This window comes from Manis pentadactyla, chromosome 8, assembly GCF_030020395.1.
Source record: "Manis pentadactyla isolate mManPen7 chromosome 8, mManPen7.hap1, whole genome shotgun sequence".
Lineage (NCBI taxonomy): Eukaryota > Metazoa > Chordata > Mammalia > Pholidota > Manidae > Manis > Manis pentadactyla.
Genome location: NC_080026.1, coordinates 58,805,329 through 58,820,229, shown reverse-complemented (window position 1 = coordinate 58,820,229; position 14,901 = coordinate 58,805,329). Strand labels below are relative to the sequence as shown.

General features: G+C 43.5%; 1 protein-coding gene across 8 annotated transcripts in view; it reads right to left on the bottom strand.

The window, feature by feature from the left end:
- WDFY4 (WDFY family member 4) overlaps positions 1 to 14,901 on the bottom strand; it is a 314,583-nt gene that overhangs the window by 39,933 nt on the left and 259,749 nt on the right. For all 8 annotated transcript variants that reach the window (XM_036916603.2, XM_036916599.2, XM_036916598.2 and 5 more), the window contains 3 exons: positions 3,729 to 3,771; positions 2,440 to 2,559; positions 376 to 493 (listed from right to left, as the gene is read on the bottom strand). In XM_036916603.2, the coding sequence (XP_036772498.2) occupies positions 376 to 493; positions 2,440 to 2,559; positions 3,729 to 3,771 (281 nt within the window). The remainder of the gene's footprint in view (positions 1 to 375; positions 494 to 2,439; positions 2,560 to 3,728; positions 3,772 to 14,901) is intronic.

Genomic DNA, 14,901 nt, shown 5'->3' with positions numbered 1-14,901 from the left:
ACTAGGTTCTAGAACCAGACGAATGCACGCTCTGCCATTCAGAGGCTCTGATTTTAACTGAGCTGCTTCAACTCCTGAGTTTCCTTCTTTTCAAAAAGGAGTGTTGTACATAGGAATGTAGGTTGGCCTTCGCCTGGAGTACAAAAAGTGCTGAATGAATGTTACTTCCCTCCAACTTGCCTGTGCCTAGGTACAGCGGTGTTAGCTCTTAGCAGGATAGTTTTGCAAGGGTGGCATGGACCAGTGGATTAGAGAGCTCTCTATTCAGATGCAGATGTTTATAGGCTAGGTGATGGCCTAAATAGTTATCAACCATCACATCAAGGCATTCAGATGAACAGCATGGCAGAAAAACCCAGGCTGGGGTCTACCCACCTTCAGTCTTCTCAACTTCTTTAAACCTCTGGATAAACTTCAGCTTCCTTTCCTTGGTCTGAGCTCCCATGGGCTTTGAAAGTTCCCGGAAAGTCTTGGGATTTGTCAAGTTCAACGTCTAGAAGGCAGATGTGCAGCTAAAGTTAACTCCCCTTAGACCCTCCTGTGTCCCGGCGAGACTTCTGGAGCCACGCTCTTTAGTTTTATGGTTCTCTTTATTGGTTTCTTGTCATTTGCTCTGACCCCCTTCTGGTGATTCGCAGGCGTGCTGGGGTTTTATGGCCCCAGAGCCAGTGATCCACACAGACTTAGTAGGGGAGAGAAGGAAAATAAGAGGAGGGGGAGATTGGGCTCACACTGAACCTGTTCTAAGCTGACCCAGATCAGAACCTCACCACCAGGTACTGAAAAGAGACTTTCAAAAGAATCCCTGCTGTCTGTGAGGCGCTGGGCTGCTGCCCTCCTGGGGCAGTTTCCTCAACAGGTCAGGGCCCTTGCCTGGAATCAAATAGATTTTTATGAAGTCAGAGTTACGTGTTTGGGGAGGAAATGGGGAAGAGCCTCATTTTTCTGGAGGCCCTCTCCCTTCTGGGCAATGAAAGCAGGCCACGTCACCCTCCCCCCACCTCCCTTGGGAATACACAGAAGAGGAGACCGGAAGCTCTCAGGGCCAGGTGTCCTTACAGATGTTTGCTTTTAGCAGAGGTGTTCTGCTTGGTGGCAGAGGAGCCAAGTATTCTGTGGGGTTTCTGTGTCTTTATAGAAAGTGCTTCTTCATCCCTCTCTTCCTTTTTCCTAGCAACTCCCCTGGGGAGGCAGGGCCTGCCACCATCCCACACCTGCAGGAGCTAGCGGGGCTAAGAGCGAAGCAGGCACTCCTGAAAGCCTCATGAGTGATGGCATGCACGGAGAGCCGTGCTCTGCTACCAGCAATGTTGCCAGTGCAGAATGTGCCTTCATGGTTACCAGATCTTCTGATTCTCCAAAAGATATTGGAAATCCTGATTTTTAGAAGAAATCTCCCATTTTTAAAATGTTGGCAAGTAATCAAAATCTTCTATTAAATAGAAAGGGGGTGGTGGTAAACCACTTCTTGGCCACCTGTAAGTTAAAGCTAGGATTTGCAAGTCTCATTTTTGAAATACCTCAGCCTCAGATGGATCATTAGTGCAAAAAAAGTAACATATGGCTGGTGAGAAAAGTTTTGCTGCAGTCGATATCTTAATTGGGGATGGGAAGTCACAAAAGACTGAGGTGCCCTCCCAAATCCTGGGGGCCATTCATCCTAGGCAGGACTGGCCAGGGCTGGTCTGTACCAGAAGCCAGCTACCTTCCGCCCTTTACACACACAGCCCAGCACACCTCCTGATGCCAGAGCCCAGGTGGCCAGGATACTGCTTCATAGCCTGATTGTCCCCAACCACGTCACCTTGGTCCAGCTGTGCCAATGTTCCTCCTCCTCCCTCCCCTGCTTGCTGAGGTCCAGAGGTAGGGGCCACAAGAGCAAATGCTCTGGCTTTTCCACCAGCCTCCCGTCTTCCCACATGTCTCAGCCCAGATCCCGGGTGAAGCTCACCTACCATCAACTCGGATACTGAATTCAGGCTACGGACTCCTAGTTCATTCTCTCTGGTCTCTGGGTCTCTGGGTCTCTGGGTCTCTCTCTCTTGCTCTCTCCTATCTCTCCCCCAACCCTGCACATGTTGATTCTAGCAACAAATTCCATGACCCACTTCATTTGAAGGACCAGTGTTGGTCCACGGCAGTATCCCAGCAGACGGGTATCAGCTGCCTTCCTTAGAGTAAGGAAGCCAGGAAGCTCTTTGGGATGCACTCTAGCAACTGTCTTAGTCACACTGATCATAACACAGGTGGGGCTGGGTAGGAATGCAGGCAGCTGGACTCCAAAGGCCTCCTCCAGGGCAAGGGGCTGAGCACAAGGCAGCCCTCAGGCCCAGGTGGACTGAACCTCGTAGCAGAGGCTCTGCGGGCTAACACAGGGTGCTCTGGTCTTTGGTCAGAAAGCCTCAGGATACCTGTGCAGTATCCGTGTAAACATGGTACCTGTGAGGTGTAGTCAGCCAGGACCCAGGGGAACACTGGATATTGCATGTAGTCATTGTAGGTCCTCCCGGCCAGAGTGTTGAGGTGCATGAGATACTCAAAATTGCTGATGTCCCTTTTCTACCAGAAGAAACAAAGATAGGTAAACCAAACTCAGCCGGCATCTTTTTGGGGGCCCTGGGATTCTAACTCTCAGTCCTCTGCAGGAGACCCTCTCCGTGCGGGTGACAGTGGGCAGCGTGCATCTCTGTTACTCCCCAGGTGCCTTGTACCTGAGCCAGGCTGATTGAGGGAGGCCACAATCACTTCAATATGAGCTAAAGCAAACATATTCAGGAAGCAAAGTTGGCCAGAAAAAAAAATACAGCTCAGCAGTCCAAAGCCTAGGGTAAAGCACTTTTGTGTTAACTGTTGGGGTGATACTCAAAAATTGATTTAAATAATATCACAAATGCTGTGGGTGAACTCACTACTGACATCTTTATGATTAAAAAATAAGTTGAATGGACTTTGCAGTCACTAGGAGAGAGGCCCTTACCAACAGGCTGGCCTGTTTTCCTCTGGGATTTTAGGAACTTTCTTTATCTTGTCCCTGCCTATTGGGATAATACTCACTCTCAGGGCCTTTAGATATATGGTCACAGATGGAGTCTGGGATTGTATTTGGGCAAAATTCATCAAGACCAACCAGTGAACAGTTGTTATCTCTGATATGCACCTGCAGGCTCTGGTCTCTCCTCTCTTTGGCCCACTCCTTGGGAAAGGAGTTTGGATATGCATGGCCCAGATTTAATTTCTTGTTGCTGTGTGACCTCTGGGGTTGGCCCTCTTGGGGTCCCTTTCTCTCCCTGAGAATCCTAGGCTGAATGCCAGTTCACCCAGGGTGGGAGTCAAGTGTGTTTTCCCAGGACAAGAAGTGAACACTTGTGCCCCTTTAGGGTTGTGTCCCTGTGTACACCTTCATGGATGGAGCATGTGTATGCCCATGGGGCATGTGTACACACACATGCACACACACACACACACACACACACACACACACACACACACACACACACACACACACTACCCAGCTCTGACTCCAAGGCTCAGGAATCACCTTCAGTCACTGCGATCTTGCCATGGAAATATTGCAAAATTTTAAAATTGAAATTAAATTAAAAAAAAACTAATACGCTTCCTGATTCATCCTCATGCCTTCTTTCTCCATCACTGGAGCCTGAGCTATGTGACGATTCACATCCCCAGACAGCTCCCTCAGAGCCCGTCTTCTGAGGGGGTTGCCGTACCTGCCACCGCTGCAGCGTGGTCCTGTCAGAGCCAGGATGTCTCCTGTGGGACAGAGAGTGATGGTGGTGACCAAGTATCTCAGGGCAATAATGGGGTGGAGGATGGCATTTCTGGGGTTTGTGGGACCAGCACAGCCATGAGAGCCACAGACTTCCCTTGGCACACAGCTGCTCTCTCAGCCAGGGCACCAAGATGACTATCCAAGCTCTTCACGCCCCCACCCTGCCCTGCTGGAGTCCCTGTTGCTGCTGCCTTAAGTGTGGGCTGTGGACAAGTCCCAGCGCCATGTGGAAGCAGGCTCAGGGCCTCACCACCCCCAGTAGATTTCCCACAGCCACACCTTGGCTTTCTTTGCCCATATGAATATAATATATTGACACATGAATATAATATATGTATGTGGGTAAAACGTGTAAACAATATAGAAGGTTATGAAATATAAAATTAGTCTCCAAACCACTGCTCCAGCTCAAGAAGTCTCTACAGTTATGAGTTTCCAGAGGAGTCTGACCCACATGCCATCTATATGCCTACACAGTTTTCTAAAAAAATTGACAAGGCATAGGGTTATCTCACCGCACAGGCCTGCACCCTGCTTCACTGCTTTAACAGCACGGTGGAGATCACTCGCGCTGCTGTATGGCATGGGCTTTTACAGCAACAGGATGCCACTGTGCAGAACAGATAGGAACTGGCCGAGTCTGCCCCTGTGGAGGGCTTCATCCTCACCAATGATATTTCCCTGACTGCCTTCACACATAAATCCCTAAAAACTTTATGAGTATATCCATGAGATACATTTCTGGCAGCGATTTTAAAAAGCGTAAGCATTTTCAAGTTTGCTATATACTGACAAATGGTCCTCTCAAAAGGTTGTACCAATTTATGTTTCTACAAATACAATCAAGAAATACACATGGAACCAAAGAAATACCATTTAGACCAATGTGGTAGGGAGGAATGTAGAAGCTAAGCACCATACAGTGGTGGGAAGGGGCTTTCTCATGGGAAACGTGCCTTCTGCTCAGTAGGGATTTGAAAGCCCAGTTCCTCAGCCTCTGTGGCATCCCTTGTTCTTTTCTAGCTCTGCTTTCTTTCTCCGTCTGTCTCCTTGAGACTTTAATTCTACTCCCAAGATAAGGACTTTGCTTAAGGTGGTCCATCAAACCAAACCAAATCACAACTCCACTTTCCAGTTATGCCCTCTGCCTCAGTCCTGTTCAGGTACATAGAGACCCAACCCCACATGCATTCGACGTTCCACCCATGTGGATGGCAGCAGGGTCCTTTCTCGGGACAAGACCTGGCTTCCCAAGTGGCTGGTGGAGCAGTGTGTCATCTTCTGGCCCCAGCACTGCACCACATCGAGTTCCCTGTCCCTCCTCATCACTCCATTCCTTGGTAGATTTTCTATAAACAGCAAGCACCTCCCAGGCTGGGGTTTTCCTCTTCTCCCCCAGGAGAGAAATCCTTGATTTGGTCCATTTTATCCAGGCAAATAACAAACAGAGGTAGAATGTGGTCAAATGTATTGCTGTAGCTTACAAGGTCTCAAGTGAAGACTTGGTTATTCTGCTCTGTCTGTGAGCCTACCCACCTACCCCAGTTCCAGAAGGCAGGCTGCTTTGAAGGTTGTGAACTATGGCAGAGCCCAGGCTAGAGACAGTGAGGGGTGCCACATTGAAAAGGACTGTGCTGAGCCTTCTTGAGAATGTGGAGTAGAGCTATAAGGATGTGGAGTTAGTAAGGCAAAGCCTGCTAATCATGCTGCTTTACTTAGAAGTTTGACAGTGAGGTGGGAATAAAGGAGCAAAATGTGCCTGTTAGGTTCCAGGATACAAGGGCCAGAGTTCTAGAATGTTACCTGTGGTCCTTTGTGACATTGCCACCAGGTGGAATGGTATGCAAAAGATAAAGGCATTTCACCATCTTATTCCTCATTTCATCAGGTATAAGCTCTATGAAGGATCCATCATTTTGTTACCATCAGAAAAGGATGCCATTACCAAAAATGCCAAGATACCTGACAAAAGGTGAGTTCTACTTTTTAATTTTTTTATTTTGATACTGTTAATGTACAATTACTTGAACAACATTATGGTTACTAGACTCTCCCTATTATCAAGTCCCCTCAACATACCCCATTACAGTCACTGTTCATCAGCATAGTAAGATGCTATAGAATCATTACTTGTCTTACCTGTATATACTGCCTTTCCTGTGTCTCCCCCACACCCTCCCCCCACTACATTATGTGTGCCAATCGTAATGTCCCTTTTACCCTCTTATCCCTCCCTTCCAACCCATCTTCCCCAGTCCCTTTCCCTTTGGTAACTGTTAGTTCATTCTTGGGTTCGGCTGCTGTTTTGTTCCTTCAGTTTTTTCTTGTTCTTATACTCCACAGATGAGTGAAATCATTTGATACTTGTCTTTCTCTGCCTGGCTTATTTCCCTGAGCATAATATCCTCTAGCTCCATCCGTGTTGCAAATAGTAGGATTTATTTTCTTCTTATGGCTGAATAATATTCCATTGTGTATATGTACTACATCTTCTTTATCCATTCATCTACTGATGGACACTTAGGTTGCTTCCATTTCTTGGCTATTGTAAATAGTGCTGCAATAAACATAAGGGTGCAATAGCCCATTTTCAAACTGGGCTCCTGAATTCTTAGGGTAAATTCCTGGGAGTGGAATTCCTGGGTCAAATGGTATTTCTATTTTGAGTTTTTTGAGGAACCTCCATACTGCTTTCCACAATGGTTGAACTAGTTTACATTCCCACCAGCAGTGTAGGAGGGTTCCCCTTTCTCCACATTCTCGCCAACATTTGTTGTTGTTTGTCTTTTGGATGGTGGCCATCCTTACTGGTGTGAGGTGATACCTCCCTGTGGTTTTAACTTGCATTTCTCTGATGATGAGGGATGTGGAGCATCTTTTCATGTGCCTGTTGGCCATCTGATGTGGCCATGTGCCTGGTATGGTGTAAGTGAGAGGAAGAGAAGTGTCTGTTCAGATCCTCTGCCCATTTTTTAAATGGATTATTTGCTTTTTGTTTGTTGAGATGCTTGAGCTCTTTATATAATTTGGATGTCAACCCCTTATTGGATATGTCATTTATGAATATATTCTCCCATACTGTAGGATATCTTTGAATTCTACTTTTTAAAGATTTTTTAAAAATCATATTAATCTGAAGGCAATTACAGAACACTTGAAATGGTTTCTGTGAATTTTGTAAATATCTGGTAATTAAACCATTTCTTTGAAAGCTGATAAACTGTATTGCTCCCTCATTATAGTGTAAGTTTTAGATTAAACAAGGTGCCCAAGATGGCCTTGGCTCTCCAAACCCCTCCTAAGGTCTGGGAAGGTGGTGTGAGAAAGAGCACTGGCTTTGGAGTCAGGAGGGGCTAGGTCCCAATCCTGCCCCCACCACCTGACTGTTCTGAACTGCTATTAACCTCATCCCACAAACATGGCTGACCACACCTGCCACACAGGTGTGTAGGGGACAGCAAGTGTGATTGGGGGTCTGGAAAAGGCCAGCACAGGTGTGTGCACAGGGCTCCCCCCATGGGCATAATTCTAGGGGATGTTGATGCTGTTCCAACCATAGGGTCAATTCTTTTCCACTCTGAGAGGAAGAGGGGTGTGGTGTAAGAGTGAAAGCTTGCTTCTTGCCAAGACCTGTCTGGGCCTGCCAATACCTTTCTGTCTGATCTTAGAATAATTGTGCCACCTGTGAATTAAATCACCTGCTCTCTCAACCCAGTGGTCAGCAAGTGTGAGGAGTAACTCGGGGTTTGCTATGGAGTCTATAGGACAAGAGTCCGGGCCTCCAGGCAACTTGGGGTTGAGAAGAACGGAAGGACTCCAAGTCATTGAGCCTAGGGAGTTACTCTGCCAACATGAAGGTGGCCTAGCATGGTGGGCCCTCAGAGGCCACCCTATCAACCGTCCAGCTCCCCAAGAGAGGTATATAAACTCCTCTGGATGACTTCCAAAGATGGGAACACTATCTTCCATCACAACTTTGTGGGTGGTCAACTGCCAAACTGGGTTCAAATTCTTCCTTATTTTGAGGTGTGATTTTTATCCATGCTTCTTTTCTAATCAAAGCTATGTCCTTCAACCCATTGAAGAGCTTTAGAAGCTCCAGGGCTGCTTTCCCATAGCCTTGGGCCTTCCTCCTCCAGCACTTCTGAGCCCTTGGTTTGTCTCATCATCTGGCCTTTGATTCCTCCCCCTTGAAGTCACCTATTAACAGCTTCGCTCTACCTGAGCCTGGCTCCCGGATGAGACAGAGGCACAGCCCAGGACCTTGCGTCTTCCCTATAGTGGCTAGCAGAACAGCTTGCAGGGGACCTTCAGAGAGTGGGCTAGCCCAGGTCAAAGGGCATCTGCCAGGGGTATCATTTAGCTGGAGATTGCATCCTCTCAGCCAAGGAAGGAATGGGATCTAGGGGGTCTCTGGTTCTTAGGCACCTAGAAAATAACCCAGCAGACATCCAAGGAGGGCCCACAGGGAAAGCAAGCTCCTGACACATTTCAAAATCCTGCTGCCACTCAATTCTCCTGTGTATTTCCCATTTGCAAAATAGTTAGGAGGACATGGTGAAATGGGGTAGTGCATGACTGAGAGGCATCGAAAACATAAATCACAGTGAGAGGAAAATTCACTCATCTTGGCAAACAGGAAACTCCTGTCTGCTAATGGGTCTGGCTATGTCCAAGGACAGGGCAAGCGCTGCCCACTGTCTTGTGCAGCCTTCCACCTGGGTGAGGCTCCGGGATGGGCAGGAAGCACATGCGCTCAATGATGCCAGGAGGCAGTGTGTGGCACGAGCAGCATCTCCCACGGAGAGCCAAGAGTCTATTGTTACCAACACATTCCCTCTCAGAAGCAGATTTTTTTTTCCAGGAAATCCTTGAAGAGACAAACATTCCTGAAAAGCAGACATTCCTGCCTGTCCTAATAGGATGGTGACCCTTTCTATTATATCTATCTGCCTGACTTTCTCCAGTTCTCTAATGTGTAAAAATCTTGCATACAATTCTAGACCTAATAATAATAATAACAATAAATACAATTGTCTAATGCATTACAGACTGAAAGACTTTTTGCTGGTTGTCTAATTTTCACAAGGATCCAATGAAGTATCTCCAGTCTCCATTTACAGATGAGGAAATGGAAGTGTTGGGTGAGGGAGTTGCATGCAGACTAGGGACATTCACGATGGCTGGCTGGAGCCACCCCAGGCCTGTGCAGAGCAGGTACCCAGGAACGTCCAATACTGGGCTCTATATACAAAGCACCTGCTGGGACCAAACCTTAACCCTGAACCCTGACTCTGAAGACAAGCTCATTCCTCTGAAGGCAAAAAGAAAGCAAAAGCAAACAAACACACCAACAACAAAAAATCTTAGTTCTGGCAGGATTAGAAGGCGATACCTCACAAATTAGTAATCTGTGTATATTTGGAGTTAAAAAATAAGCGTTAGATAAGTTCCCAAATTATTATTGCAAACTCATGCCAGAAGCATGCTGTAGATGTATTAAATGTCTGGGAGGTTACACAACATGAAATTACCTCCAGATGCTGACACTGACTGGCTAAGTCTTATTAGGTTCTATGTGTCTGCATTTTAAAACATACTTACCTTCTTGCACATTTTTTTCCTTAAAATGTTGATTTTATTTTTGCTTATCTGTTTTATGATTTTCATATTATTTATTTTCTAATTTAAAGTATGTACTTTTATGAATATTCCAATTAGAAATGCATTAGGTAGTAAGATTTCAGGTAATTTTAAATGTTCTAATTACCTTCATTTACCAGTTAATTTAAACCCATTTATTGTCTAAATTAAATGATCTATTTTTATTTCAGTTTTGTATTAAAACAACAGTGGTGTCCATGTATTTACAATTTTTATGGTTAGATATATCTTTATTTTTTTATTTCAACTATTTCATTTGCCTTTTTGTACTTCCAAAAATTTGTATTGCTTCGGTTAATTTTGCATTTCACATTATTTGTAACTATTCTGTTTATTTCTTAATTCTGCCTGGGTAGTGCAATTCAGAGTATTTTTATTTTTTTATTTCTCTATACACTTTTTCTACAATGTTGTTTTACTCTTTGAATAATAATTTAAATATTTAACTTTTTGACAGTTTTCTCAATTTCTGGGAATTTAAAGAAAAAAACAGAACAAAAAGTCTGTAAATGCATAAATACATTCATTGCAGCCTTATTTATGATGGCACCAAATTAGAAACCACAGGAAAACAAAGTCCACCAGATTCAGTACTACACAGTCCTTCAAAATGTAGCCTTTAGAAACTACATATCCACATGTGACATAATATTAATCAAGAAAAAAATGACTATAGAATGGTATGAATTTTATGAGCATGATAGTCATCTGATTTAATAGTGTAAAAGGGATACAAAGAGAAAACTGCAAGAAATAATTAAATTCAAATAAGTGAAATGGATAAAAAGATGGCCCTCTCACAAATCAAAGAGCTGAAAAGCTGTTTGGAGAAATTAAGAGGAAGTTGAATGATATTTCATGACATTCAGTGCTATAGAACTAAGACATTTGTCCCTTAAAAGAAGCAAACATGGGGCCGGCTCAAGATGGTGGCATGAGTAGGGCAGCGGAAATCTCCTACCAAAACCATACATATTTTTGAAAATACAACAAATACAACTATTCCTAAAAGAGAGACCAGAGGATACAGTACAACAGCCAGGCTACATCTACATCTGAGAGAACTCAGCATCTCACAAAGGGGGTAAGATACAAGCTGCAGCCATGTGGGATGCGAGCACTCCCCCAACCCCAGCTCATTGGCAGGAGGAAAGGAGTTAGAGAGGGGAGGGAGTGGAAGCACAGGACTGCTAAATAACCAGCCCTAGTAATCTGCACCAGGAGCACAGACACACATTGCATGCTGCACAGGGTATTAGAGAAACGGAAGGATAGGGTCTGAGATGGAGACTGTGAGTGGGTCCCCAAAGCCAGGTCCCCTGGGACAAAAGAAAAGCGAGCACTTTTTAAAAGCCTTGAAGGGACAAAATCATCCCAGCACACTCAGCTCAGCAGGCTGAGAATCTTGAGGAACTTCGGGCTCCCTAACCCCCTGGGGAGTAAAGCAGCCCCTAAGCCCCTCACGGTGATAAGCAGCCTGCCATTCGTTCCCCTCGGCCAGTGCTACAAGCAAACCAGCTGACCTGCCACAGCGGCAGAACAGCCAGAATGTGGCCCCGCCCACAGCAACCACACAGAGTCTCCTCCCAGTGCGCAGCTAACCGGGACAGGCAGCGGAAGCCAGAGCAAGGTCCAGAAGGCACGAAGGGGTGCCATTCTTGCAGGAGAACACACCCAGTGCAGCTGTGACCTGCCGCAGTGCTCTAGGCTAACCTGAGAGTAGCCCAGCCCATGGCAGCTCAGGATATTTTCTCAGAGTCTGCTCCTGGTATGTGGGTAACTGGCACAGGCAGCGGAGAAGGGTAAGGCAACCAACAAGCAGGAAAGGACTTTGTTCTCCCAGCTGACACATGTGCCACCTGCCTGTGATCACTTGTATCACCATGAAAAGGCAGAAGAATCTGGTCCAATCAAAAATCACTCAGACAACCAAAGACAGAGGGCCTGGTGAGATAGATATAATCAATCTTCCTGAAAAAGAATTAAAAATAAATGTCATAACCATGCTGATAAACCTGCAGAGAAATATGCAAGAGCTAAGGGATGAAGTCTGGAGGGAGATAACAGAAATGAAACAATCGATAGAAGGGCTTAAGACCAGGCAGGATGAGGTGCAAGAGACTGTTTATGGAATAGAGATCAAAGAACAGGAATACAGAGAAGCTGAGGCAGAGAGAGATAAAAGAATCTCTAGGACTGAAAGAATATTAAAAGAACTGTGTGACCAATCCAAGCGGAATAATATTCACGTTATAGGAGTACCAGAAGAAGAAGAGAGAGAAAAAGGAATAGAAAGTGTCTTTGAAGAAATAATTGTTGAAAACTTACCCAAGTTAGGGAAGGAAATAGTCTCTCAGACCATGGAAGCCCACAGATCTCCCAACGCAAGAGACCCAAGGAGGACAACATCAAGACATATAATAATTAAAATGGCAAAGATCAAAGTATTAAGTATTAAAGGCAGCCAGAGAGAGAAAAAAGAGCACACCTACAAAGGAAAACCCATCAGGCTATCATCAGACTTCTCAAGAGAAACCTTCCAGGCCAGAAGAGAATGGCATGATATATTTAATACAATGAAACAGAAGGGCCTTGAATCAAGAATACTGTATCCAGCATGATTATCATTTAAATATGAAGGAGGGATTAAACAATTCCCAGACAAGCAAAAGTTGAGGGAATTTGCCTCCCACAAACCACCTCTACAGGGTATTTTAAAGGGACCGCTATAGATGGAAGCATTCCTAAGACTAAATAGATGTCACCAGAGAAAATAAAATCACAGCAAAGAAAGCAGACCAACCAATACTAACTAAAGGCAAAAAATAAAATCAACTATCCACAAAAACAGTCAAAGGAAAAGTAAAGGAGTACAGAATAAAACACCTAACATATAAAGAATGGAGGAGGAAAAATAAGAAGGGAGAGAAATAAAGAATCATTTATAATAATTTAATAAGAGAGTTAAGTTAGATGGTTAGATAGTAAAGAAGCTAACCTTGAACATGTGGTAAACATAAATCCAAAGCCTGCAATGGCAACAAGTACATATCTACCGATAATCACCCTAAATGTAAATGGACTGAATGCACCAATCAAAAGACACAGATTAATAGAATGGATAAAAAAGCAAGACCCATCAATATGCTGCTTACAAGAGACTCACCTCAAACCCAAAGATATACACAGACTAAAAGTGAAGGGACGGAAAAAGATATTTCATGTAAACAATGGGGAGAAAAAAGCAGGTGTTGTAGTACTTACATCAGACAAAATAGACTTCAAAACAAAGAAAGTAACAACAGATAAAGAAGGACATTACATTATGATGAAGGGGGCAGTCCATCAAGAGGACATAACCATTATAAATATCTATAGGCCCAACACAGGAGCACTGATATATGTGAAACAAATACTAATAGAATTAAAGGAGGAAATAGAATGCAATGCATTCATTTTAGGAGACTTCAACACACCACTCACTCCAAAGGACAGATCAACCAGACAGAAAATAAGTAAGGACAGAGAGGCACTGAACAACACATTAGAACAGATGGACCTAACAGACATCTACAGAACTCTAGACCCCAAAACAGCAGGAAACACATTCTTCTCAAGTGCACATGGAACATTTTCCAGAATAGACCACATACTAGGCCACAAAAGGAGCCTCAGTAAATTCAAAAATATTGAAATTCTACCAAAGAACTTCTCAGATCACAAAGGTTTAAAACTAGAAATAAATTGTACAAAGAAAGCAAAAAGGCTCACAAACACATGGAGGCTTAACAACATGCTCCTAAATAATCAATGGATCAATGATCAAATTAAAACAGGGATCAAGCAATATATGGAAACAAATGACAACAGCACAGAGCACCAACTTCTGTGGGACACAGCGAAGGCAGTTCTAAGATGAAAGTATATTGCAATCCAGGTCTATTTGAAGAAGGAAGAACAATCCCAAATAAATAGTCTAAAGTCACAATTATTGAAACTGGAAAAAGAAGAACAAATGAGGCACAAAGTCAGAAGAAGGAGGGACATAATAAAGATTAGAGAAGAAATAAATAAAATTGAGAAGAATAAAACAATAGAAAAAAATCATTGAAACCAAGAGTTGGTTCTTTGAGAAAATAAACAAAATAGATAAATCCCTAGCCAGACTTATTAAGAGAAAAAGAGAATCTACACACATAAACGGAATCAGAAATGAGAAAGGAAAAATCACGACGGACCGCACAGAAATACAAAGAATTATTAGAGAATACTATGAAAACTATATGCTAACAAGCTGCAAAACCTAGAAGAAATGGACAACTTCCTAGAAAAATACAACCTTCCAAGACTGACAAAGGAAGAAACAGAAAATCTAAACAGACCAATTGCCAGCAACGAAATTGAATCAGTAGTCAAAAAACTACCCAAAAACAAAATTCCTGGGCCAGATGGATTCACCGCTGAATTTTACCAGACATATACAGAAGACATAATACCCATTGTCCTTAAAGTTTTCCAAAAAGTGAAAGAGGAGGGAATACTTCCAAACTCATTCTATGAAGCCAGTATCACTCTAATACCAAAACCAGTCAAAGACACCACCAAAAAAGTGAATTACAGACCAATATCCCTGATGAATGTAGATGCAAAAATACTCAACAAAATATTAGCAAACTGAATTCAAAAATACATCAAGAGGATCATACACCATGATCAAGTGGGATTCATCTCACGGAATGCAAGGATGGCACAACATTCAAAAATCCATTAACATCATCCACCACATCAACAAAAAGAAGGACAAAAACCACATGATCATCTCCATAGGTGCTGAAAAAGCGTTTGACAAAATTCAACATCCAATCATGATAAAAACTTCCAACAAAATGGGTACAGAGGGCAAGTTCCTCAACACAATAAAGGCTATATATGACAAACCCACAGCCAACATCATACTTAACAGCAAGAAGCTGAAAGCTTTTCCTCTAAGATGAGGAACAAGACAGGGATGCCCACTCTCCCCACTGTTATTCAACATAGTACTGGAGGTCCTAGCCACAGCAATCAGACAACACAAAGAAATACAAGGCATCCAGATTGGTAAAGGAGAAGTTAAACTGTTACTATTTGCAGATGACATAATATTGTACATAAAAAACCCTAAAGGCTCCACTGAAAAACTACTAGAACTAATATCTGAATTCAGCAAAGTTGCAGGATACAAAATTAATACACAGAAATCTGTTGCTCTCCTATGCACTAATGATGAACTAGCAGAAAGAGAAATCAGGAAAACAATTCCATTCACAATTGCATCAAAAAGAATAAAATACATAGGAATAAATCTAACCAAGGAAGTGGAAGACCTATACCCTGAAAACTACTAGACTGTCCTAAGAGAAATTAAAGAGGGCACTAACAAATGGAAATTCATCCCATGCTCTTGG